Consider the following 26,572-nt stretch of genomic DNA (forward strand, 5'->3'; position numbering starts at 1 on the left):
AATACTAAAGTAGGAAACGCATTTCTTGCAGTGCATGAGATATTTTTCCTCGTTTTGAAAATCAAATCTAAATGAAGAGTTTTTGCTTAAACAGGTAAAATGATCTGCCAATGGGGTGAGAGAAATAATCTGATTTCTGATTCTGTGCCGACGGTTTTGCAATCCGTTCCCTTAGTTTATAAACCGTTCCCGCCAATTCCCAATCCGTGCGCACAGGTGTGTAAAAACTGCAGCCTACTTACAGATTCGTTTTAGAAGAACAGCAAACTCCAGGTGCTAATGAATCGTATCGTTATATTGTGTATTATTCATCAAATGATATTAACTGCAGTGATTCTCTGGAATACCACAATTTAATGAGAATTATGTGTCAAAATCTTGTTTAATGGTTATAATCTACGCACTTTATTATTACTGCCTAATAAATCTGCATAGCATTGTGCATTATGACTGACTTTTCAATTCTTTGTACCTCTTTTCTTCTAAATGCAACAATAGGCCAATAATAATTAATAACAACAACAATTATAACAGGTGGTCTGGTTGAATAGGCCTACGCGAGTCGTTTTTACAAACCTGTGTGCACGGATTGTTTTTTTCCTCCTATAGGTGACGTTTCCTCCGTATAATCTGGTTCCTTGTTTCCAATCAGAAATCAGATTATTTTCCTCACCCCATTGGCAGATCATTTGGCCTGTCTTCACTTCATTTAGATATTTTTCCCCAGAAAACAAGAGAAAACATCTTCTGTCGTTTGACTGATCTGGTAAATGCATCTTGATTTAAATGAGAAAGAAATGCTAAATAAGAAGAGCATGTTTTGCAGTGATCTGGAGATGGGAACACATCTCTCTAGTCCTCTTGTTCTAGCACATGAGGGAAGGAATGAACACGCTAAACCAGCCTGGGTAACCAAAAAAATAATTCAATATTTATTTGCAGTACAAACAAGTCTTGTATTGGTTTTCATATACTATACAATACATACGGACAATTTTATATCCTTCATAAACCAGAAAAAATTTAACTGCCCGGTTACCAAGCCCAGTATTATACACATATATAGATTGTATCTTTTAAAAAAAATGTATACAGCACATATAAAACAGCTCTTTGACATTTGAAGCTGTAACACGATGCCGACGCATTGTCAAATAAAAATCCCTGAAAAATTCCTCGGTGAGGTAAGATATACATTTCCTTATTCGCTCATCTAGTTCCTGGGTGTCGTTCTCGTCCATTAAATCGCAGGACCGTTATGAAGCTACAAGAAAAGTCCACAGAAAGCCTCGCTCCTGCGGTCCGGCAATATACAGAGCCATTCGGACACACACACTCCTCCAAAAGAAGCCGCTCCAAATCAGGCTGTAAATAAAGAGGTTCAGTCCGAGGCGACCCGAGCGAGTGTTATTGAGACTGCCGTCCGCCGTGATATATTAATAGGACGACCGTTGCATATCTGCATTAATACTATAGATATTGAGATACATGGAAAGGCCACAGGAGTCAGTAAAGAGCACATTACAGTATGGGAAGAAAAGAACCGGATGAAACACACCGCAAAACATGTGCTTCTTATTTACTATATTACTCGTGTTTCCAGTCCACATATCTAAATATTCTTAAATCAAGAAGCAGTTACTAGATCAGTAAAACGACAGAAGATATCTGTGTTTGTTTTCTAGGGAAAAATATCAAAATGAAGTTTAAACAGGCAAATGATCTGCCAATGGGGTGAGAGAAAATAATCTCATTTCTGATCGGGACGGAAACAAGAAACAAGATTTCAATCAGAAATAAGATTATTTTTCTCACCCCATTGGCAGATCATTTTGCCTGTTTTAAGCAAAAACTCACTTCATTTAGATTTTATTTTCAACAAAACAAGAAAAAATATCTCATGTCGTTTTACTGATCTAGTAAATGCATCTTGATTTAAGAATATTAAGATATTTAGACTGGAAACAAGACAGAATGTCTGAGTAAGAAGAGCATGTTCTGCAGTGTATAAGCCAGTGTGTGTGTGTGTGTGTGTGTGTGTGTGTGTGTTTTTGTGACATATGAGGACACAAATGTGTATAATGCCATGGGTATGACACAGGTATTACAGGAGAGGGTGAAATATGAGGACATTACCCATGGCCCCACTTTACAAAAGGCTTATAAATCACATGGTATGACAGTTTCCTGTGATGGGTAGGTTTAGGGGCAGTGTGAGTGTGTGTGTGAGTGTGTGTGTGTGTGTGTGTATGTGTGTGTGTGTGTGTGTGTGTGTGTGTGATGGGTAGGTTTAGGGCCAGTGTGTGTGTGTGTGTGTGTGTGTGTGTGTGATGGGTAGGTTTAGGGGCAGTGTGTGTGTGTGTGTGTGTGTGTGTGTGTGTGTGTGTGTGTGTGTGTGTGTGTGTGTGTGTGTGTGTGTGATGGGTAGGTTTAGGGGCAGTGTAAGGGGATAGTAAATACGGTTTGTACAGTATAAAAACCATTACGCCTATGGAGAGTCCCCATATGTCACAAAAACAAACGTGTGTGTGTGTGTGTGGTCAGGTCGGACACCTCAGGATATATATATCTGTGGATCTCGAGTATCAAAAGAGTCAAAAACCTCCGGCCGTTTTCTAGAAAATACTGCAAAGGGTTGGTGAGTATATTGCAGAGTATCAAACAGAACCTCTCCTGACCCGTTATAGACCATTAGTCGTCTATTATTACTACATATCGGTTTCTTTAAAAATGAACAATACAACGAGATACAAAGAGTATTGAACAGTCAGAGTAGGAAAGAATTAAAAAGGTTATATAAGGCCAGCTTAAAGCAACCCTGTTAACTCCAGCCCGGTCCAGTCTCGCTCCCGATGAGGAGCGCCTTCGCTACACACTGATGATGTCCCGAAGGACAGCAAGAGCATTAAAAAAACAGCCTCCACATTCAGTGACAAACACCCTCGAGAGGATCGCATGCCCAACACATCGAGAGAAGAGAGAAGATAATACAATATATATCGTAAAGAGAAGAGCAAGGCCAGAAGGTGAGCGAGCTCGGACACAAACGCCCATCTTTCTTTCTTTCTTTCTTTCTTTCTTTCTTTCGCTCGCGGTTAAAGATGAACAATGAGCTTTAAGTGCGGCTCGTCGCAGCCTAGGACTGGCTAGAACGTCTCTTTCTGTACCGCTTTAAGTGCCAAGAGCTGAAAGGCTTCAGCACTGTGCAGAACGCATGAGGTCACCGCACACAGACGGAGGACGAGCGCTCACAATGTGTGTGTTTGTGTCGCACCACGAGGCTCACACACTGCGGAAAACACCCACCTCTAGCACAAACACCGAACCATTCTTAAATCAGGATGCCTTTACTAGATCAGCGAAACCACATGAGAGATTTCTTCTGGTTTTGTTAAAAAAAGAAAGTCAAGATGAAGTGAGTTTTGCTTAAAACTATCTGGAAAATAATCTTGTTTCTTGTTTCCGTCCCAAACAGAAATAGGATTATTTCTCCTCACCCCATTGGCAGATCATTTTGCCTGTTTTAAGAAAAACTCACTTTTTTTGATTTTATTTTCAACAAAACAAGAAAAAATATCTCATGTTGTTTTACTAGTAAATACATCTTGAGTTAAAGGGATAGTTCACCCAAAAATCATCCTTTACTCTCCCTCGTGTTGTTCCACACTGGAGGAGTTTCTTTCTTCAGCTGAACACAACGGAAGATATTTTGAAGAATGTTTGTAATAGAGCAGAGAGAGCAACCATTGACTACCACAGTAGGGGGAAATACTGTACTAGTGAAGGGTTGCTCTCTCTGCTCTATTACAAACACACACAAAGGGTTTCTTACTCAAAAATAACTCAAAATGAAGAGAGTTTTTGCTTAATATAAGGAAAATAATCTTGTTTTCTGTTTGAATTAAGATTATTTTTCTCACCCCATTGGCAGATTATTTATCTTATTTTAAGCAAAAACTCTCTTCATTTTGAGTTATTTTTACCAAAACCAGACAATTACTTTTACTTGTCTAGTAAATACTTCTTGTTTTAAGAATTTTTAGATGTTTGGACTCGAAACAAGACAAAAATACTGAGTAAGAAGAGCATTTTTAGCAGTCAGCAGAATAAAAAAGAAACTCCTCCAGGTTTGGAGCAACATGAGGGCGAGTAAATGATGAGAGAAACGATCCCTTTAAGAATGGTTAGACTGGAAACCAGACCAAATGACTGGGTGAGAGGAGCGTTTTCAGCAGTGCAGAGACCTCAGCGTTCTCCTCCATCTCCTCTCACAGCGCCTCCAGTTCTGCAGTTTCTTCTGGTGTATCAAACCGTGACCAAAAAAGAACAGTCTGTTCCGTAAAGGCAAGAAAAGCTGCACCGGAATCCAGCGGGAGAGAGCCTGCGAGGGCTTTGTGCTTCATCCCTCCGCTCCTCCATCCCTCGCTCCATCCCTCCGCCGGAGAGACCCTGATGATTGGGCTGAAGGTAAGCCCTGCGGCGGCTCATGTGGACTGGAGCGGGTCGAGCTGGAACATGTTGTGGTTGGTGGGTGTGGTGAAGAACAGCTGGTCGTTGGGCGTGCGGTTATCACACGGGCTGCTGAGCCCCAGAGTCCGCTCGAAGTCCAGAAGTTGGCCCATGAAGTTGAAGTTGGGCGAGATGTTGGACTTCTTGCGCTTGACGAAGTCGTAGGCGTCGTTGAGCGACAGGTTGAGCTTCTGCATCAGGTACGCCACGGTGACGGTGACGGAGCGGCTGATGCCCGCCAGGCAGTGCACCAGGATACCACACTTCTGGGAGCGCGCTTCATCTGAGGAACACAACAACACACACAGATCAGACATGGATGCCAGACGGCTCGACTCACACACACACACACACACACACACACACACACACACACACACACACACACACACACACACACACACACACACACACACACACACACACACAGCCCCTAAATGTAAGGAATACACAACACATCAAAATGTTTTCTTAATGTCTAAGCACACAATGAGTATTAGCAACACTTCAGTTTGAAAATCCTTATTATTTCCAACAGATCTCAATCACTTTTTAATTAATTTCATACACAAAAACAAGCATAATTATAACATCTGTTCAGAGCTCGTCTCCTAAACTCTAGAATATGGACATAACGTTTACTGAACCTTATGATCTCACTAATGCGATGTTTTCATCAAGACACATTTACTGGAGAAGAGAGATGAGATGAGAAATCTTGTGCTTTTCTGCTTAAACCGAGAGCAATAATCCTCATCTTAACTCAGATGTGACGTTCAGACCCGATGCTGATATTTGCTCTTGTTTTAAGCTCAAACTCTCTTCATTTGTTCAGTTCCTCAGAACACAAGACTTGATTTCTTCCCTTTGCTGTCGTTAATGAATCTCGATTTAAGGATGTTCTGAGTTTGAGCTGGAGAACAGAAATCCTGAGGAAGATCCTCATTTCTGCAGCGCATGTGATTTAATGCACAGCCTTATGAAATCTGATGTATAGTTTATTGTGTTCATGTTTCTGGCCTCTGCTTTAACGGTCAGATTAAATGTGCCGGACTCGCGCTCATCTTCTGAACACAGATGAAGATATTTGTAATGAAATGGACAGATTTCTGTCCTCCATTGACAGGCTAAGCAACTTCCACTGAGGCTTCAGAAGCTCATAAAGAGAAACGGATCCGTACGGATCGAGCGGATTATTCCAGATGTTCTGAAGAGACTCCATGGCTTTATATGAGGAAGGAAAGTCTGACGGGTTTGAGCGACATTAGGGAGGAAATGATCCCAGGACTCTCATTTATGGAGAACTGGCCCTTTAAGAGGCGGACCTGCTGTTGATTTATTCAGACAAGTGTTGGCCAATCCCGTGTCTTTCTGCATTATACAGTCAGTTCTGTTTTTCTGAGTGGATTCTGTGACTCCGCCCACATTTAATGCATCACAGAAACCATACGGCCCTGATATTGACTTTAACACGTTCTGCTCCAATCGAACACATGTTTACGGCCTTACAGTCCCACTGAACCGGAAGTGGCGAGTGAGTTTCCTTCAGGTCTGTGATGTATTTCCAACTGAATAGAGGCCAGTGTTTGCGTTCAGAAGTGGTTACGCATTTTAAACCTAAGCCGTCAAACTGACGTCATCTGAGAAGGAACGCCGTTTCCAGAACGGAAGTGACTTTTCAGATTTTGATTAAAGATTAATGAGAAACTATTTTTTTCTGTGTATTAACTTGCACGGGTTAATTGTTCAGCCTAAGACCTGTAATATGTGCTAACAAAGTAAATAAGATCAATTTTGATTTTGATTTTTTCCCACCGATCAGGAACACTCACTCACCCTAAACCTAACCATCACACACACACAACCTAACCATCACACACACACTCTCTCACGAGCCCAATGAGGTCACTTCCTGCAGAACCACAGGCTACAGCACGCCACGGCCCTCTTCAGCTTCTGCTGCTGGATCTAAACAGGAAGTTCTTTCAGCGAGACTTCCTGATGTTCAACAGCTCATGAGAAGTGTTTACGCAGCAAAAGCCAAAGCGTTCAAACTGAGCAGCGTCATCCGCACTACAGGATATAGTGATAGCTACCAACCTAGCATAATCACATTCACATTAAATCATCATCTAACCACATCAGAACCGGATCAGAACCACATCACAACCGCATCAGAACCGGATCACAACCGCATCAGAACCGGATCAGAACCGCATCACAACCGCATCAGAACCGGATCAGAACCACATCACAACCGCATCAGAACCGGATCAGAACCGGATCAGAACCACATCACAACCGCATCACAACCGCATCAGAACCGGATCAGAACCACATCACAACCGCATCAGAACCGGATCAGAACCGCATCACAACCGGATCAGAACCGGATCAGAACCACATCACAACCGCATCAGAACCGGATCAGAACCGCATCACAACCGGATCAGAACCGCATCAGAACCAGGGCTGTCCAAATTATTCAAAAATGACGTTAGAGTATTCCTTCACGCTCTCTCATATAATGGTTTTAATGAACAAACTCTGAGCTGATCGAGAGTTTTGGGCAAGCAATTTAAGGTCGCGACTCTTGTCCGAAATATAGCAGGCTTCATTCAGAGACTGAAACTGTATTATTAATATTAACTGAAGTTTTACAGCATATTGAGCGCTCCGAGCGAGCTGTGCTGAGGTAACGCTAACGTTAAACATGGAACTTTTCCTTGAGATGAAACGGTGAATCATCAAACCAGTGGAAGCAGTTGGGGTGGGACAAAAAAACAACAACAACGATATGCCGATTTATCACGATATTTCCGGCCGCGAGACGTTGTGTTTATCTAAGCGCAGGGCTCCAGACTGTAGCCGAATATATACTAGAGTATATGAATATAAAACTACAAAATTAATATTGCTGAACTCCTGCATGTTCTGTGTCTAGAGATGCAGAGCATGCAGGAGATCAGCAATATATAGTTTGTAGTTTAATATCCATATAGTATATATTCCGCTGTATTCCGGTTTGACGGGAAGAAATTAGAAATATATTAGGCTACTGAAGTATAACAGATTTAGCTACGTCTCTATTAATAATAATAATTATGCCTAGATTGTTGCTTTGACCTGATCTTTTATAAACATGGTCTACTTTTAAACAGCATACAGCCATAAAGGTTAATGTTTATGTTGTGGAAACTGCAGTAAATTACAAGAGACAACTTCTCACGTTGAGCACACACGCACACGTCATTTATTTTATGACGAAATGGTGCTGACCAGTCCCACATCAGCACACCGTGGTCAACACGCGGTCAGAACATTTAAAGGGACCGCAGTCCCTGAACAGGCATGAAGAAACACGCGAACAATAAAGTGCTGGATTTATGATCAACACTGTATAAAACTGCATCTAACAACAAAGGTGAATTAAGTGTGTCATATTTACTACCATATATTATTTAATTATACTTATTATTATCATAAATTATGAACATCTTGAATGTAATTATACATATATTTTTAAATTATGGTATTTTGGAATTTTGTTATCTTGACATCCCTAATTACTACAAGTATTAAATTACTCCTACTAGTAATGCTGTCGATTTGATTATTCATAGCATCAGCATAGTAGTAAGAGTAGAGATTTGACCTTTCTTTACTATAAATCATTTAGCCACAGCACTGTTCTCTCGAGGAAATGAGCAGTTTTCAAACCTATGGCTGTTTGATGGCTCTATATGTATATTGTACATTGTTGCTATTTAAAAAAAAACAAACAGATGAACTGTTAATAAATGTTAATTTTTGGCAAATTAGTTTTCATTTAGGAAACAATTTCGAATATTCGTTGACAGCCCTAATCAGATCCGCATCAGAACCGCATCAGATCCGCATCAGAACTTCACGACCGCTGAGAACGAGCAGAAACCAGAGCAACAGGTCCAGTCAGAGGCGTGTGAATGGAAACGACTTCAAAACCCGTGATGTTTCTCAGACTCAATAACACTGACAGCCAATCAGAATCAAGATCGAGCATTTAAAGCGGCAGGCGACGAAACTGCAGTCCGCTGATATAGTTACAGTCAACTCTATGGTTCCTGTTCTTGGTGTGAACAAGCCTTAACACACACACACACACACACACACACACACACACACACACACACACACACACACACACACACACACACACACACACACACACACACACACACACACACACACACTTAAAATAGGCAGCATTTTCAGCAGTGATGGAGGCTGAGCCTTCGTAACGCAGATATAACCTCAGTCGAGATGCTTTTAGGAAACGACTTTAGTAAGTGTCAAGCCACAGACATCACGTGTGACTTCAGCTGAAAACACAAGAGAAACGAACACGAGACGCAAACACTCGCTCTCTAACGGGGTGTGTGTGTGTGTGTGTGATGAGTAGGTTTAGGGGCAGTGTGTGTGTGTGTGTGTGTGTGTGATGGGTACGTTTAGGGGCAGTGTGTGTGTGTGTGTGATGGGTACGTTTAGGGGCAGTGTGTGTGTGTGTGTGTGTGTGTGTGTGTGTGTGTGTGTGTGATGAGTAGGTTTAGGGGCAGTGTGTGTGTGTGTGTGTGTGATGGTACGTTTAGGGGCTGTGTGTGTGTGTGTGTGTGTGTGTGTGTGTGTGTGTGTGTGTGGTGACATTGATTACTTCTGAATCGATCACTTACTCTGCTAATGTGGAGCTTATTTCACATCACAAAAGCTCTTCTGGTGGAGAAACACAGAGCTCCACACTAACAATAGAGAGCAGTGGATAGAGCATAATTTATCCGTTGCTTTATTCATAACGTTGTTTTAATAAGTGCAATTATTAGGGCTGGCACGGTTCACAAACCCATGGTCCGGTTCGTATCACGGTTTACAGTTCTTGTTGTTTTTTCTTTTATTTGTTAACACTCCAGAAATGTACTTCAGCATATGATATATAGTTTAATTTAATTTAATTTTAACAGCCTTAAAGGAGTTATATTATGTAGAAGTTGTTTCCTTACTGGCTGTCTACTGCTTACGCTGTCCAACACATTGGCGTAACCTTTTTCATATAATCATGTCAGTTTTGATCCTAAAGCACTGTGGCTTTAATTCAGTGAGCAGCTTTTCCCCTAATCTTCATCTATTAACAGCTTATCTTAAAGCAGCACTGGGTAACTTTTGCTCTCGGGGTCCCCTACAGTTGGGAAAAAATATTGTCCTCTACTATTGTCGTAAGCTTTGTCATCCTACAACAGGGATGCCATCGCGCGGGGCATTTGTTGACATGACAGCCCTGATAGCCCTGATGAGCGGGTCGTCTCATAACCCGCGGACCCCGTATGTCTATTAATGGTTGCGGGTGCGAGGCGGGCCAAATAATTTCATAAACGCGGGATCCGCGCAGCACTAACAGTTCCCCTGAACACTGCAGGAGGAGTTCACATGCAGGTGTTCTGCTTGCGTCACGTGTGAAATGTCTTCATCCCAGGTACAGTGGCATATAATTCAGCATGTCATATGAATATAATTTCTTGGGTTTTATTTTTTTCAACGCCAAATGCCGTTTTACAGAATCTATATGATACTTCAGTTCAGTGTTTGAGTGCTAGATAATAACCATAGCAAACATAACAGCATCGGTCGGGCACGCCTCCTTCAGCTCACGGCAACGAGCAAACGCTGGCCCAATGTTGATCCTCGCCTTCAATCTGATCACTTTTCCGTTTCCTCTTATTGCTTTGCTCCAACAAAACATTTGCTTTATTTGTGCTTTTTCTTTGATTTTTTCAGTGCTGTGCAAGCCCAAACAAACGATAGTTGGACTTGCACATCCGAATGTAAGGACGTGTGTGTGTTGGTGGAAGTGACGTATATGCCGTATAAATCATGAGGAGTCTCTACGGTAAATCATGAGGAGTCTCTACGGTAAATCATGAGGAGCCTCTACGGTAAATCATGAGGAGTCTTTACGGTAAATCATGAGGAGTCTCTACGGTAAATCATGAGGAGTCTCTACAGTAAATCATGAGGAGTTTCTACGGTAAATCATGAGGAGTCTCTACGGTAAATCATGAGGAGTCTCTACAGTAAATCATGAGGAGTTTCTACGGTAAATCATGAGGAGTCTCTACGGTAAATCATGAGGAGTCTCTACGGTAAATCATGAGGAGCCTCTACGGTAAATCATGAGGAGTCTCTACGGTAAATCATGAGGAGTCTCTACGGTAAATCATGAGGAGCCTCTACGGTAAATCATGAGGAGCCTCTACGGTAAATCATGAGGAGTCTCTACGGTAAATCATGAGGAGTCTCTACGGTAAATCATGAGGAGTTTCTACGGTAAATCATGAGGAGTCTCTACGGTAAATCATGAGGAGTCTCTACGGTAAATCATGAGGAGTTTCTACGGTAAATCATGAGGAGTTTCTACGGTAAATCATGAGGAGTTTCTACGGTAAATCATGAGGAGTCTCTACGGTAAATCATGAGGAGTCTCTACGGTAAATCATGAGGAGCCTCTACGGTAAATCATGAGGAGTCTCTACGGTAAATCATGAGGAGTCTCTACGGTAAATCATGAGCCTCTACGGTAAATCATGAGGAGTCTCTACGGTAAATCATGAGGAGCCTCTACGGTGAATCATGAGGAGTCTCTACGGTAAATCATGAGGAGTCTCTACGGTGAATCATGAGGAGTCTCTACGGTAAATCATGAGGAGTCTCTACGGTAAATCATGAGGAGCCTCTACGGTAAATCATGAGGAGCCTCTACGGTAAATCATGAGGAGTCTCTACGGTAAATCATGAGGAGTCTCTACGGTAAATCATGAGGAGTCTCTACGGTAAATCATGAGGAGTCTCTACGGTAAATAATGAGGAGTCTCTACGGTAAATCATGAGGAGTTTCTACGTTAAATCATGAGGAGTCTCTACGGTAAATCATGAGGAGTCTCTACGGTAAATCATGAGGAGTTTCTACGGTAAATCATGAGGAGTTTCTACGGTAAATCATGAGGAGTTTCTACGGTAAATCATGAGGAGTCTCTACGGTAAATCATGAGGAGTCTCTACGGTAAATCATGAGGAGCCTCTACGGTAAATCATGAGGAGTCTCTACGGTAAATCATGAGGAGTCTCTACGGTAAATCATGAGCCTCTACGGTAAATCATGAGGAGTCTCTACGGTAAATCATGAGGAGCCTCTACGGTGAATCATGAGGAGTCTCTACGGTAAATCATGAGGAGTCTCTACGGTGAATCATGAGGAGTCTCTACGGTAAATCATGAGGAGTCTCTACGGTAAATCATGAGGAGCCTCTACGGTAAATCATGAGGAGCCTCTACGGTAAATCATGAGGAGTCTCTACGGTAAATCATGAGGAGTCTCTACGGTAAATCATGAGGAGTCTCTACGGTAAATCATGAGGAGTCTCTACGGTAAATAATGAGGAGTCTCTACGGTAAATCATGAGGAGTTTCTACGTTAAATCATGAGGAGTCTCTACGGTAAATCATGAGGAGTCTCTACGGTAAATCATGAGGAGCCTCTACGGTAAATCATGAGGAGCCTCTACGGTAAATCATGAGGAGCCTCTACGGTAAATCATGAGGAGCCTCTACGGTAAATCATGAGGAGTCTCTACGGTGAATCATGAGGAGTCTCTACGGTGAATCATGAGGAGTCTCTACGGTGAATCATGAGGAGTCTCTACGGTAAATCATGAGGAGTCTCCACGGTAAATCATGAGGAGCCTCTACGGTAAATCATGAGGAGCCTCTACGGTAAATCATGAGGAGCCTCTACGGTAAATCATGAGGAGTCTCTACGGTAAATCATGAGGAGTCTCTACGGTAAATCATGAGGAGTCTCTACGGTAAATCATGAGGAGTCTCTACGGTAAATCATGAGGAGTCTCTACGGTAAATCATGAGGAGTCTCTACGGTAAATCATGAGGAGTCTCTACGGTAAATCATGAGGAGTCTCTACGGTAAATCATGAGGAGTCTCTACGGTAAATCATGAGGAGCCTCTACGGTAAATCATGAGGAGTCTCTACGGTGAATCATGAGGAGTCTCTACGGTGAATCATGAGGAGCCTCTACGGTGAATCATGAGGAGCCTCTACGGTGAATCATGAGGAGTCTCTAAGGTAAATCATGAGGAGTCTCTACGGTAAATCATGAGGAGTCTCTACGGTAAATCATGAGGAGTCTCTACGGTAAATCATGAGGAGTCTCTACGGTAAATCATGAGGAGTCTCTACGGTAAATCATGAGGAGTCTCTACGGTAAATCATGAGGAGTCTCTACGGTAAATCATGAGGAGTCTCTACGGTAAATCATGAGGAGTCTCTACGGTAAATCATGAGGAGCTTCTACGGTAAATCATGAGGAGCTTCTACGGTAAATCATGAGGAGTCTCTACGGTAAATCATGAGGAGTCTCTACGGTAAATCATGAGGAGTCTCTACGGTAAATCATGAGGAGCCTCTACGGTAAATCATGAGGAGTCTCTACGGTAAATCATGAGGAGCCTCTACGGTAAATCATGAGGAGTCTCTACGGTAAATCATGAGGAGTCTCTACGGTAAATCATGAGGAGCCTCTACGGTAAATCATGAGGAGTCTCTACGGTAAATCATGAGGAGCCTCTACGGTAAATCATGAGGAGCCTCTACGGTGAATCATGAGGAGTCTCTAGTGAAGGGGGGATTTTGAAATCCACTGCCGCTTCAATATACCTGTATATATTTATATCCTAATTAACTTCATAATCAAAACTTTAATCAATATTTATCCTGTATTATTATAATGATTCTATCCAGTTATGATTTTGTTTTAGTTTCTTGTTTTCTAAAGTGTGTATTTGGTCTCTGAGGAGTGACTGAGGGTCTGGCCTAGAGATGTGGGATGTGTCACTAAACTGGCAACAAGGTCGTGTGTTTGGATTTGAGGTATCACACACCCCTAACATGTCAGGAGTGGAGTAACAGCGTTTGCTCACTTAGCCCGGCTTCCAGATATAAAATATGGATTTGTCTTTCATTTAATTTATTATGTTTTATTCCTTTTATATTTCCTTTTACTGAAACACTAAAGACTCAAGATAAATATTGCCTGTACTATTGTGTGTCCCTCTCACTAAATGAAAGCACATGTTATCAGTATGTTTTGGTAAGAACTGGTTAGAACTGGAGCTTAATCAGCTCCAACCTTGGAGAGACTGTGTATCTGTGTATGTGCGCAATATTCTATGTTACAGATCAGAATGGTGTTCAATGGGCACCCTAAGAGATGGGTGGACTTGTTGTTCTGGGCAAGCTGGCGCCTGCTCCAGATCTGGAAGGTCACCACAGGCCTAATTCTGGGTGAGAGCATCAACAAGTGACACGTCAGTGGAAACATGCATCAGATTAACTGACTCGAGTGGAAATTTACCATGACTGTGCATTGTCTCTGAGCCAATCAGAACCATCCACATTGCAGTAATGACGTGGATAAGACCTTGAAAACGGTATAACTGTTGGGACAATTGTATGTACGATAGGGCGAGGCAACGAGACGGTGAGAGAGGGAGCGCGGCCTACGAACTCCTTGTGAGACTTGAAGCTGGCTTCTGCTTTTGAAACTGCAAACTATTCTTAAGTAAATTTTTCTTTTAATTAATTGCAATCCTGACTCTGTCTTCATTTCTTCACTACTGGTCCTGGGTCATAAGCTGTTAACCCCCAACACTACGGTAAATCATGAGGAGTCTCTACGGTAAATCATGAGGAGTCTCTACGGTAAATCATGAGGAGTCTCTACGGTAAATCATGAGGAGTCTCTACGGTAAATCATGAGGAGTCTCTACGGTAAATCATGAGGAGCCTCTACGGTAAATCATGAGGAGTCTCTACGGTAAATCATGAGGAGTCTCTACGGTAAATCATGAGGAGTTTCTACGGTAAATCATGAGGAGTCTCTACGGTAAATCATGAGGAGTCTCTACGGTAAATCATGAGGAGTCTCTACGGTAAATCATGAGGAGTCTCTACGGTAAATCATGAGGAGTTTCTACGGTAAATCATGAGGAGTCTCTACGGTAAATCATGAGGAGTCTCTACGGTAAATCATGAGGAGTCTCTACGTTAAATCATGAGGAGTCTCTACGGTAAATCATGAGGAGTTTCTACGGTAAATCATGAGGAGTTTCTACGGTAAATCATGAGGAGTCTCTACGGTGAATCATGAGGAGTCTCTACGGTGAATCATGAGGAGTCTCTACGGTAAATCATGAGGAGTCTCTACGGTAAATCATGAGGAGTCTCTACGGTAAATCATGAGGAGTCTCTACGGTAAATCATGAGGAGTCTCTACGGTAAATCATGAGGAGCCTCTACGGTAAATCATGAGGAGCCTCTACGGTAAATCATGAGGAGCCTCTACGGTAAATCATGAGGAGTCTCTACGGTAAATCATGAGGAGTCTCTACGGTAAATCATGAGGAGTCTCTACGGTAAATCATGAGGAGTTTCTACGGTAAATCATGAGGAGTTTCTACGGTAAATCATGAGGAGTCTCTACGGTAAATCATGAGGAGTCTCTACGGTAAATCATGAGGAGTCTCTACGGTAAATCATGAGGAGTCTCTACGGTAAATCATGAGGAGCCTCTACGGTAAATCATGAGGAGCCTCTACGGTAAATCATGAGGAGCCTCTACGGTAAATCATGAGGAGTCTCTACGGTAAATCATGAGGAGTCTCTACGGTAAATCATGAGGAGTCTCTACGGTAAATCATGAGGAGTCTCTACGGTAAATCATGAGGAGTCTCTACGGTAAATCATGAGGAGTCTCTACGGTAAATCATGAGGAGTCTCTACGGTAAATCATGAGGAGTCTCTACGGTAAATCATGAGGAGTCTCTACGGTAAATCATGAGGAGTCTCTACGGTAAATCATGAGGAGCCTCTACGGTAAATCATGAGGAGTCTCTACGGTAAATCATGAGGAGCCTCTACGGTAAATCATGAGGAGCCTCTACGGTAAATCATGAGGAGCCTCTACGGTAAATCATGAGGAGCCTCTACGGTAAATCATGAGGAGCCTCTACGGTAAATCATGAGGAGCCTCTACGGTAAATCATGAGGAGCCTCTACGGTAAATCATGAGGAGCCTCTACGGTAAATCATGAGGAGTTTCTACGGTAAATCATGAGGAGTCTCTACGGTAAATCATGAGGAGCCTCTACGGTAAATCATGAGGAGCCTCTACGGTAAATCATGAGGAGTCTCTACGGTAAATCATGAGGAGCCTCTACGGTAAATCATGAGGAGTTTCTACGGTAAATCATGAGGAGCCTCTACGGTAAATCATGAGGAGCCTCTACGGTAAATCATGAGGAGCCTCTACGGTAAATCATGAGGAGCCTCTACGGTAAATCATGAGGAGCCTCTACGGTAAATCATGAGGAGTCTCTACGGTAAATCATGCAGAGCCTCACCTAATACATCCGAGATGATTTGACAGATGCCAGATCTTCTAATCCTGATATTTGATCTCTGGCTTGTTTAGTTCTTCAAACGAATTTGTGGATTGTACACAAATGTGGATTGTGCAGCAGTGCAGCGATTGGCTGGAGCAAGACAACGTAATGATATCATAAAATAAAAAAAGCCACCTGGCAAAAAAAATGGACAATTTAAAAAAAAGAAAAAACACGATTTCTGGACCTTTATAAGGAAAGAGCCAACCGACCAAACCAACATAAAAGTTATAATAGATAAATTAGAAATGTTATTTAACATAATTCCCAATTATGTACATTCACGTTTTTATAGTATTTGCACACCCTTTTATTTTCAATGCTGTAATTAGCAATTCATTACATTTTTAAATCAATTTGAAGCAGACTTGTTACCTGACAGTTACAATTAAAGTTTCTAGATCAAGTTATCTGCATCTCCTGCGCTGCATCCAGCCATCCCATAATATCCGTCATCACTCACATTAATGCACAGCTCAGATTAACCTTACATGTGTGCAAGACTCACATAAAATTATAAAGACAAAAATTCCATCACAAATAAATCTCTACAAGTGACTGTGTTTATAGTATTATACGCACCTTACACAATATTATTTAATCTTCAAATAAAGTATATTATTATTTTAAGTGATTATTGCCCTGGTTCAGTAATAAACTCTAGTAATAAAGTTTCAGTGGCTGGGACAGATTTTAAGATACATCACCTCAAGATTAATCTAACCCGGTTTACATGATGAGCCGCTCCCGAGCAGGTTTGATTTATGGACCTGTTGCTATGACAACAAGTCCAGGATGAGCGTCGAAGAACCTAAAAATCTGAGCTCAAGCCAAATCGCCAATAATCAATTCCAGCTGAGTTATCCACATATGAAGAACAGACCCCTGGGCTCCACGTCAGCTCGGTTTGATCGGATTATCTGTGGTTTATAACAGAGAATTCTGCGCGGAACGCTTCAGATCTTGATGTTATTAATTCTGTGTTAAACTCAAACTCTCTCTCACTGGATCTCGAACTCTTGTAGTAACGGTGTCATGTGATTGAGATCGGCTCGCTCAAACGAGTAGTGTGGTTCACTTTCGCTTTCGCTTGAGGTTTCTCTTATGTAACAGGAATGGCGGCTCTTATCAGTTGGGCCTCTAACAACACTGAGTCGCTCCAGCAGGAAACGAAAGTCACAAAATGCCACGATTTGGTTCTGGAGCCCTGAATACCCCACTTATGTTTAATACGCAGTGTGTGTGGTCATGTGAATGCGTTAACCTAAAGGACATAGAAAGACTTTTACCTTCACATGTCCCACATGCACTGCAAAAAATGCTTTACTTACTCAGTATTTCTGTCTTGTTTCTAGTCTAAATATCAAAAAATTCTTAAATCAAGAAGTATTTACTAGACAAGCAAACGTAATTGTCTTGTTTTGGGGGAAAATAACTCAAAATGAAGAGAGTTTTTGCTTAAAATAAGATAAATAATCTTGTTTTCTGTTTGAATTTAGATTATTTTTCTCACCCCATTGGCAGATTATTTATCTTATTTTAAGCAAAAACTCTCTTCATTTTGAGTTATTTTTCCCAAAACCAGACAACACTTTTTGCTTGTCTAGTAAATGTTTCTAAATGTAAGAATTTGTAGATATTTTGACTAGAAACAAGACTCTTGCATTTTTTGCAGTGCAAACACATTACCCTGCGCTCTGTGGTCGGCAACACAGACTGAAGCTCAAAATATAACTCATAAAGACCCGATACATGATAAAAGTGTGTTCTGATCTCTAGGAGAAGCGGTTCAATCACAACACATCTCATGAATGATTTGAATTAATTGAAGAAACAGAGCTAGTGTGAGGTCACACAATGAAAATAATAAACGAGCGTTAAAGGGTTATAAAGTGATGGGCGATTTCAGAACAAAGTGTTGAACCGTTATGAGTCAGTGAATCGATTCATGATTCAGATAGCGAGTCAAACTGCTGAAATCACGAGACATTAGCGATCCGAATCATGAATCGATTCACTGACTCATAACGGTTCGAATCATGAATCGATTCACTGACTCATAACGGTTCGAATCATGAATCGATTCACTGACTCATAACGGTTCGAATCATGAATCGATTCACTGACTCATAACGGTTCGAATCATGAATCGATTCACTGACTCATAACGGTTCGAATCATGAATCGATTCACTGACTCATAACAGTTCAAATCATGAGTCGATTCACTGACTCATAACAGTTCGAATCATGAGTCGATTCACTGACTCATAACGGTTCGAAGCTTTGTTCTGAAATCGGCCATCACTATATAAGTCGTTATTTAGTGTTTTTCCCGCACTAACTCTATTCTGGCCTCTTCATCAATGATTGTAGAGCCGCTGTAGTGAGATGGGCTTTGTAACGACGTCTTTAGTGCCTTTATGGGTCTTGAGAGAGGAAATGACATTGGTGTCAATGAAGGCCTTTCTGAGCCATCGGATTTCAACACTAATATCTTCATCTGTGGGTGAAGATGAGCGGAGGTCTGACGGCTGGCCAACCACAGGAGGAATTAATCACACTATTCACATTTCTGGCTGATCTAACGCTTTAAGTGTCTGAGAGTCCAAGAGGCGGGAAACTCACCTATGAAAGAAATGGCTTCAGGGAAAAACTGAGATAGGTTTTGGCTCCAGTGATCAGAGATGGGGATTTGTTTGTACTTGAATTCCCCGTCGTGTTCGAACATGTTGGGCAGGTTGGGAGTCACATTCAGGATGTACTTGATGTTGTACTTGCCCAGAACGTCCAAGTTAGTGGAGTCTTTGGCACAGCCCAGGTAAAGGTAAGGTAAAATCTGGACTGGGAATGCTGGTTGGTTACTGGGTAAGGGGCTTCCTTCGGACTCCGTGGCACTGCCCGGCTCCCGATCCGACTCTCCATCAGAACAATCCGAGCTGATCCGCAGTCCTCCCAGACCCAGAACTGAAGAGGGCGGAGAGCTGCTCGGACAGGAGCAATCCAGGTTCGTCTCGCAGTGCTCCGGGTATTCAGTCTGAAACTTGTTAAATCCTCCTGAAACAGGCCAGAGAACACACTCATTAGTCCAGACCATAGACTGCAAACAAACATGGCTGTAGTGTCCGTGACGTCACCCATAGGATAAACCGCTCTGAAGCGTAAAGTAGAGACGAGCCGTCGCCATCATGGCAACTCGTCATCGCCTATATAACGGAAAATGGTCAACGCGGCGGGATGTGGGCGGAGCTTAGGTGACGCAATGACTATAGACAGCAGATAAATGGCTAATCCACCTGTCACTCAAAGTGGCCACGCCCTTAATTATGCAGAACTTTAAGGCTTTATATAATGTAAACGAATGAGTTATAAACACATTCCCCCCCTCACAGTCGTCATGAAGGGCAACATTAGCCGTAGAGACCAAAACCACCGTTAGTCTCAGACTGTAAACGTGTTTTTCTGCTGTAAAGTTGGCCATTTTAACATGAGCTCAACGAGATTCTGCTCCTTCTGGAGCCTCTAGTGGCCAGACGAGGAACTGCAGTTTAAGACACTTCAGTATCGACTTCAGGAGAGATCGCGGGAGGAGCCGCTTGATCCAGACCATAGACCGTAAAAAAATATGGACACCGCGACATCATCCGTTTCCGTTTGCCATATTTGAAGCTTTTAGGCAGCCTGCACGGCGCTGACATCTTGGGACCGAGTCTGCGCAGTAGCGATTTCGGGACCGGAGTTGCGCAGTAGAGCGCAGGAAGCAGAGCAGAAAGTACAGCGGCGATATCAAAAGCCCGCCCACACTCTCGCAGATGCAGAACAATTGATTATGTTGGTGTGAAATAAACAGTTATGGAAATGTAGAAATTAAAGCTAAAGCTCCAATCTGCTCCGTTAGTGCCTCAGAGACTTCACTCCGAGAAGACGTCAATCTCAGCTGTCAATCATGACGTCACTCCCCCGTTTTTAAAGCATCAGATAACTAACTCAAACTGAACTTATTTTAAAAACGAACACCTGAAATGAAATCATCGTGATGATAACTGCCTTCAGTGACATAAACTAACTTTGGGGAAAAATATTTGAAGTGTAATTTGATTGTTTAGTTTGCCCTTTAGTGTCCATTAGAGAACACAGAGGGGCGGCTATACTGGGACCGGCCACCGGGGGCGATGGAGGCGCGGAGGCTTCAGCTTCTGAGATGGAGACTGCAGGCTTGATCCAGACAAACACTGCAGTCGATCACTGACATCAAGAGCGAAGAATCACACGCTTTTTAACTAATAACCATATGTTTGCACATAAATTGCAATGTCCTTATTATTATGGGTCTATGCATGGGCGTCGGAACCATCGTGTGTGTGTGTGTGTGTGGAACGAGACTCGCCCACTTTTTACAACAAATGACATTAGACCCCCTCACTTTTATCGTCTCCCTGATAAACACTTTATTATTAAACACATTAGACGCTTTATTTCCACTTTTCTAATATTTTCTCCATTTTCACTGAAAGTAAAAGCCTTTCTGATCTGATGTGTGATGGGAAAGGGAGTCGAGCGAGTTTGGCAAAAGGCGGATTCGAACCTCTGATCGATTAGCGTCTAAACTTGATGCCATGCTTCTCTTACCGCTACACTATCGCCACGGTAAATAACTCACTGATTTACGTAGTTTAGTCTGAGCCAATCAATCGGTTAGTAAGCGGCGGTATGTTTGTATTTAATGGCATCTAACGTTATTTCAGTAAAAAAAAAATTTTGAGAGAGGACACACCCACTTTTTACTTGCTTCCGACGCCCACGGGTCTATGGAGAGGTGTTCTAACATTCCTTACAATGTTATTAAACTAGTACACTAAATTTACAATATCAGGGTTTAATGAAGGTGAATTTAAGACGGAGGAAAATGTGAGGTATAAACTGAAGGGAACAAATGTCCTCTAAACGTCAAAGCACTGCCATTATTTAATTTGACCAAAAAAAATGCTCAAATTGGAGATAAAAAGCAATTTCATTATTAATTTATCAGGAAACGACTTATTTTCTTAATTTTGAAAGTCAAGTATGCATCTTGATTTAAGGATGTTTTGAATTTGAACTTGGAAAAATCCAGAGAAATAACTGGATTATTTCTTTGGATTTTTTTTGCAGCGCATGCACTTTATTTCTGTAATTAAATTTAAGGCCCTATGAAATCTGTTTTTAATTATATTGTTCCTTAAATATGCTTTTAATGGTTAAATTAAATATATTCGGAACACAAATGATATTTGTATTTTGTAAAGAATGGGAAAGATTTCTGTGTCCATTAACAGTCTAAGCAACTTCCACTTTGACCTACTTTAGATTTATTCATCCAAACTTCTGTCACAACTTCTAAACAAATACTTTTATGAATGGATTCAGCAATTCATGTTTTCCTTATCACAGAAATCATAAGGCCCTGATTTAATGCTATGATACTGAATTTAAGATTATCGCCCCCAATTTTGGGCATTAAGGCCTTATGTAATAAACACATAAATAGCTAAAATACTAGACTCATTTAGTCCTAGCAATCCAAATAGTCATTAATATTGGTATCTGTTTATTACACACAATAGTGGATTACAATTGGTGTTAGTCACTACCTATACATGACCAGACACTATCTAGTAGAGAGATAAGAAACGCTATCAGTAAAACTGTAAAGTGTGAATGGTTAAATCTCGCCCTCACGCCATCGCAAACCTGTCTGAACTCTTGCAGAAGACGATATTTGGAAGAATGTTGACATTCCAACTGTTTTGCTGAACATTCACTTCCACTTTATGGACATCTGAGGCGTTTCTCAAAACAACATCGAGTGTTTTCCACTGAAGACTCAGTATATTAATGGGTGAACTTAACATCTGACCCACAGAGCATCACACAACTCAAAAGGCAAAAAGGTCCCAAGGAAAGGATGGAATAAGTACTAGTGAAACTCAAAAAGATAGTAGGCTATTATTTACACTGCAAAAAAAATGCTCTTCTTTCTTAGTATTTTTGTCTTGTTTCTAGTCCAAACACCTAAAAACTCTTAATCAAGAAGTATTTACTAGACAAGCAAAAGAAATTGTTTTGTTTTGGGGGAAAATAACTCAAAATGAAGAGAGTTTTTGCTTAAAATAATCTTAATAATCTGCCAATGGGATTAGAAAAACAAATTTATTTCAAACAGAAAACAAGATTATTTTTCTCACCCCATTGGCAGATTATTTATCTTATTTTAAGCAAAAACTCTCTTCATTTTGGGGTATTTACCAAAACAAGACCATTACTTTTGCTTGTCTAGTACATACTTCATGTTTTAAGAATTGCTATGAACTAGAAACAAGACAAAAAGTAAGTAAAGTATTTGTTCCAGTGTAGAATGAGAGTTAAACTGTGGTCACGTGGTGAAGAAGTCTGACACTTGATGTGTATTTTGTGAATGGTGGCGAAATCGAGAATTACACAGACAAACTCCATTTACACGACAAAACGCTCGACGTGTGCGTATATTAGCACGAAATGTCGAATAAAACGTGTTTATTTGTCGAGGAAAAGCCGAAGAGCGTCGTGATTGCGTCTCTCGGCCGTTCATTCATGAATCGCTCGCTTTCCCTCAGAACGACAACATGGCGGAGCCATTTTAGGGAAATAATTGAAAACATCTTTGTGTCGCTTTTTCATAAAAATTAATAAAAAAAACACACACTCCGGGGGGAAAGCGTGAAATGGCGTGTTTTAGGAGCTGTGAGATTTGGGATAAATTAGCCGTTTTCCTCACAGTTCGATCTGAACTTTTCCGCGGTTTATTATACCCGTGTAAAGCAGCGGTTTAATCCGTTTCACACACGGTAAAAGTTCCGTTAGGACATTCAGAGAGCCTTTTAGACCAGTCACTCGACATGACGATTAAATGTGGTGTTATAAATCCATAAAGAGTCGTGTCTCTTGCCTTCCAGGTAGTAGGCTTTACAGCCGTCGTCGCGGAGCTTGTGCAGCAGCAGCCCGAGCACGGAGCCCGCGGAGCCGCTGTCCGTCCAGTCCGCGGTCGCCTCATCATAAAGCACCACCGTGTCCGTCTTACAGCGCCGCGCGAACTTCTCCTTGTCCTCGTTATTGGGGATGATGGAGCGGATGGGCAGGTTGCCCTTCTTCAGCCTCCGCAGCATGAGCCCCGGGATGGCCAGGTTGATGGCGGACTCGATGTGCGAGGACTCGAAGAGCTCATGCGAGCGGCAGTCGAGCAGCAACAGCGCCGCGCCGCCGGACTGCAGCTCCTCCTGCAGCCATTCCGCGCTTTTGCTCGGCATCATCATCATCATCACGCCGCTCCAGAGAGTGTGTTTCATGGGGGAGAACGGGCGAGGCCGCGGTGTCCGACAGAACGGGGCGACGGGGCGTCCATACGCGGCAGGGCGATCCGTCAGACGCGGCTCATGATCGCGACCGCTCCGCTCGCCTGCTTCTCATCATCTGACGGCCGTTTGACAGGCGGCGATAAAGCGGGCGCGTCACCACAGGGGGAGGAGTCTGGGGGTTTAAAGACGCAGCACCTCTTATTTTTCCCTCGCAAATTAAAGGGGTACTTCAGCGCTGGGAAGATGAATCTGTAGTTAAACTGGGTCATCAATGCAGTAGAAATGTGAAATTATTTTTGAATTTGGTGTCTTCTAGACTGAGAAAAGACAGAAAATGTGTTTTTGTCCCATGGGGATGAAAGACTACAATTCCCAGAATGCTTCGCTGCCCTGTGAGGCCATTCCCAACACCACCAACTTCATTACTGTGTCTGAGTTAGAGAAGACACTACAATTAAAAGCTGAACGTGTCTGTTCAATATAATGAGTGAGTCGCCGCGCGAGTATCACAGCACTGAGCACTGACTGCAGGAGTGATGAGAGCTGAGGTAATCGCGACTACATTCGCGGCATACATTCACACAGGAGTTCAGTCTGGCACACGTTTCAGTTCATGCCTTTGCAAGCTTAACTTTCATAGAAATGAATTTGAGAAGTTAAAAGACTTACATTGCTCACCATAGCTCTGTTTAAATGATCCTGTCTGCAAGCTGAGCTCTCCCTGCAAGCTGAGTGTGATCTCCATCCCCCCATGCGCAGATTCAAAACATGCAGAAATGGCTCCCTCTGCTGGCTGTAGTCTTTAGCCTTTGGGCAAACATTCCTCCTATGATGCAAAAATCGTCATTTTGTATCATAGGAGGAATTTTTCCAGAAATAAAATGCATAAATCTCTCGTCTCAGGGAGATATGAGGGGGGAAAGCACAATAATTTGAATATTCTCCAGGGTTTCTACTGATACAAAGCCATATGCTAATCGCTGAAGTAACCCTTTAATGACGCAGTTAAAGGGATAGTTCACCCAAAAATGTAAATTCTGTTCATTCATTTCGTTGGACCTCCGTTCATCTTCACACACAGATGAAGATATTAGTGTTGAAATCCGATGGCTCAGAAAGGCCTTCATTGACACCAATGTCATTTCCTCTCTCAAGACCCATAAAGGCACTAAAGACGTCGTTACAAAGCCCATCTCACTACAGCGGCTCTACAATCATTGATGAAGAGGCCAGAATAGAGTTAGTGCGGGAAAACACTAAATAACGACTTATATAGTGATGGCCGATTTCAGAACAAAGCTTCAAACGGTTATGAGTCAGTGAATCGATTCGTGATTCGAATTGATTCACTGATTCATAACGTTTTAAAGCTACACTGTGTAACTTTTCTAGTTTATTCTTAGCTAATAACACTTGGTTCTCTCATAAATATATGTGCTCATTAATGTATATTTACTTCTTTCGAGTAATAAAGTATTCTGGTAAGTTTATAATATGCCATTGAAAACACATACGGGTGAGGGGTTTGACTGCCGGTCGCCATGTTGGTCCTCCATATTGAAAGTACAGTAGCCACAGAGGGACATACCCGTAAACTCAAGCTTCGCCTTTCGCGGTTTAACACTCGATGGCACCGTGTCGAAGGGGGGTTGCTTGAGACTGTTAAATGAACACCTGAAAGCCTTTTTGAAAGATGTTGCTGATGGAGGATCACTCTTATTCTCGAGGATATGCTTCCGAGTCGCCAACGAAGCGAAAAAGAGAATTAAGATGGCAACGCGACAGGCAAATCAACAAGACAAGTCAATATTGGAGAGGCCTTTCCTAGATGGAGAGAGCTCATGAGGAGCAACGATTTTAAAAAGGATGCCGACGTTGCCTGCTTTCTTCTCGACAGGTAATCGGCCACCGTAGGAGTTCAAACGAAATCAGAATTGAGAGGAACAGAAACTAATATTCACTGGATGGTCATAAACCTTTACACTGCTAGATGGGGGAAATATCACACAGAGGAGCTTTAACTTTGTTCTGAAATCGGCCATCACTATATAAGTCGTTATTTAGTGTTTTTCCCGCACTAACTCTATTCTGGCCTCTTCATCAATGATTGTAGAGCCGCTGTAGTGAGATGGGCTTTGTAACGACGTCTTTAGTGCCTTTATGGGTCTTGAGAGAGGAAATGACATTGGTGTCAATGAAGGCCTTTCTGAGCCATCGGATTTCAACACTAATATCTTCATCTGTGTGTGAAGATGAGCGGAGGTCTGACGGCTGGCCAACCACTGGACGAATTAATCACACCATTTACATTTCTGGCTCAGGCCAGCTGAAGAGGAAAGGCCTCACATATCTGGAATAATGACCACTCGTGCACAATAAGAATAAGTAATGGTCCTCTTCATGTGGACTTCAGGGGGAATGCTCATGGTGCGCTGGCCCTTTAAGAGCAGCATCTCTCTCTCTCTCTCTCGCTCTCTCTGTGTGTGTGTGTGTGTGTGTGTGTGTGTGTGTGTGTGTGTGTGTGTGTGTGTGTGTTTATGAATGAATCCACCTCGGTTAAAAGGTAATCTCATTAACCATCAACTCCCTTTCATACATCTAACCACGAAAGGTTCAGAAGTGATTCTAACCACGGCTGTACTTCTGAAGGTTTAAAGATGAGCTGAAGGATTGAGAAATATAACACGTGTTAATTCATAACAGATGAATGAAGCTCGCCTCGGCCATCATTAGGCAACACATCATCAACACAACTGTTGTGCATTACAGGTTGTCTTTAAAAATGGAGATGAGGCATTATCTAATTAAAGGGTTAGTTCACCCAAACGTTAGTTCACCCACAGCATTAATAACAGCATTAATAACTGCATTTATAACTGCATTAATAACAGCATTAATAACTGCATTAATAACAGCATTAATAACTGCATTAATAACTGCATTAATAACAGCATTAATAACTGCATTAATAACAGCATTAATAACTGCATTAATAACTGCATTAATAACAGCATTAATAACTGCATTAATAACTGCATTAATAACAGCATTAATAACAGCATTAATAACTGCATTAATAACAGCATTAATAACAGCATTAATAACTGCATTAATAACAGCATTAATAACAGCATTAATAACAGTACTAATAA

At 41.9% G+C, this 26,572-nt stretch overlaps 1 protein-coding gene across 1 annotated transcript; it reads right to left on the reverse strand.

The window, feature by feature from the left end:
• Positions 1–3,066: 3,066 nt before the first annotated feature.
• On the reverse strand, positions 3,067–23,548 carry dusp7 (dual specificity phosphatase 7). Its single transcript, XM_067431244.1, has 3 exons — positions 23,015–23,548; positions 18,679–19,107; positions 3,067–4,792 (listed from the first exon to the last, which is right to left on the reverse strand). The coding sequence occupies exons 1-3, from the start codon at positions 23,409–23,411 to the stop codon at positions 4,485–4,487; spliced, it is 1,134 nt and encodes a 377-aa protein (XP_067287345.1). The 5' UTR covers positions 23,412–23,548; the 3' UTR covers positions 3,067–4,484.
• Between the last annotated feature and the right edge of the window lie 3,024 nt (positions 23,549–26,572).

The sequence above is a fragment of the Pseudorasbora parva genome, chromosome 22 (genome assembly GCF_024679245.1).
Source record: "Pseudorasbora parva isolate DD20220531a chromosome 22, ASM2467924v1, whole genome shotgun sequence".
Taxonomy (NCBI): Eukaryota; Metazoa; Chordata; class Actinopteri; order Cypriniformes; family Gobionidae; genus Pseudorasbora; species Pseudorasbora parva.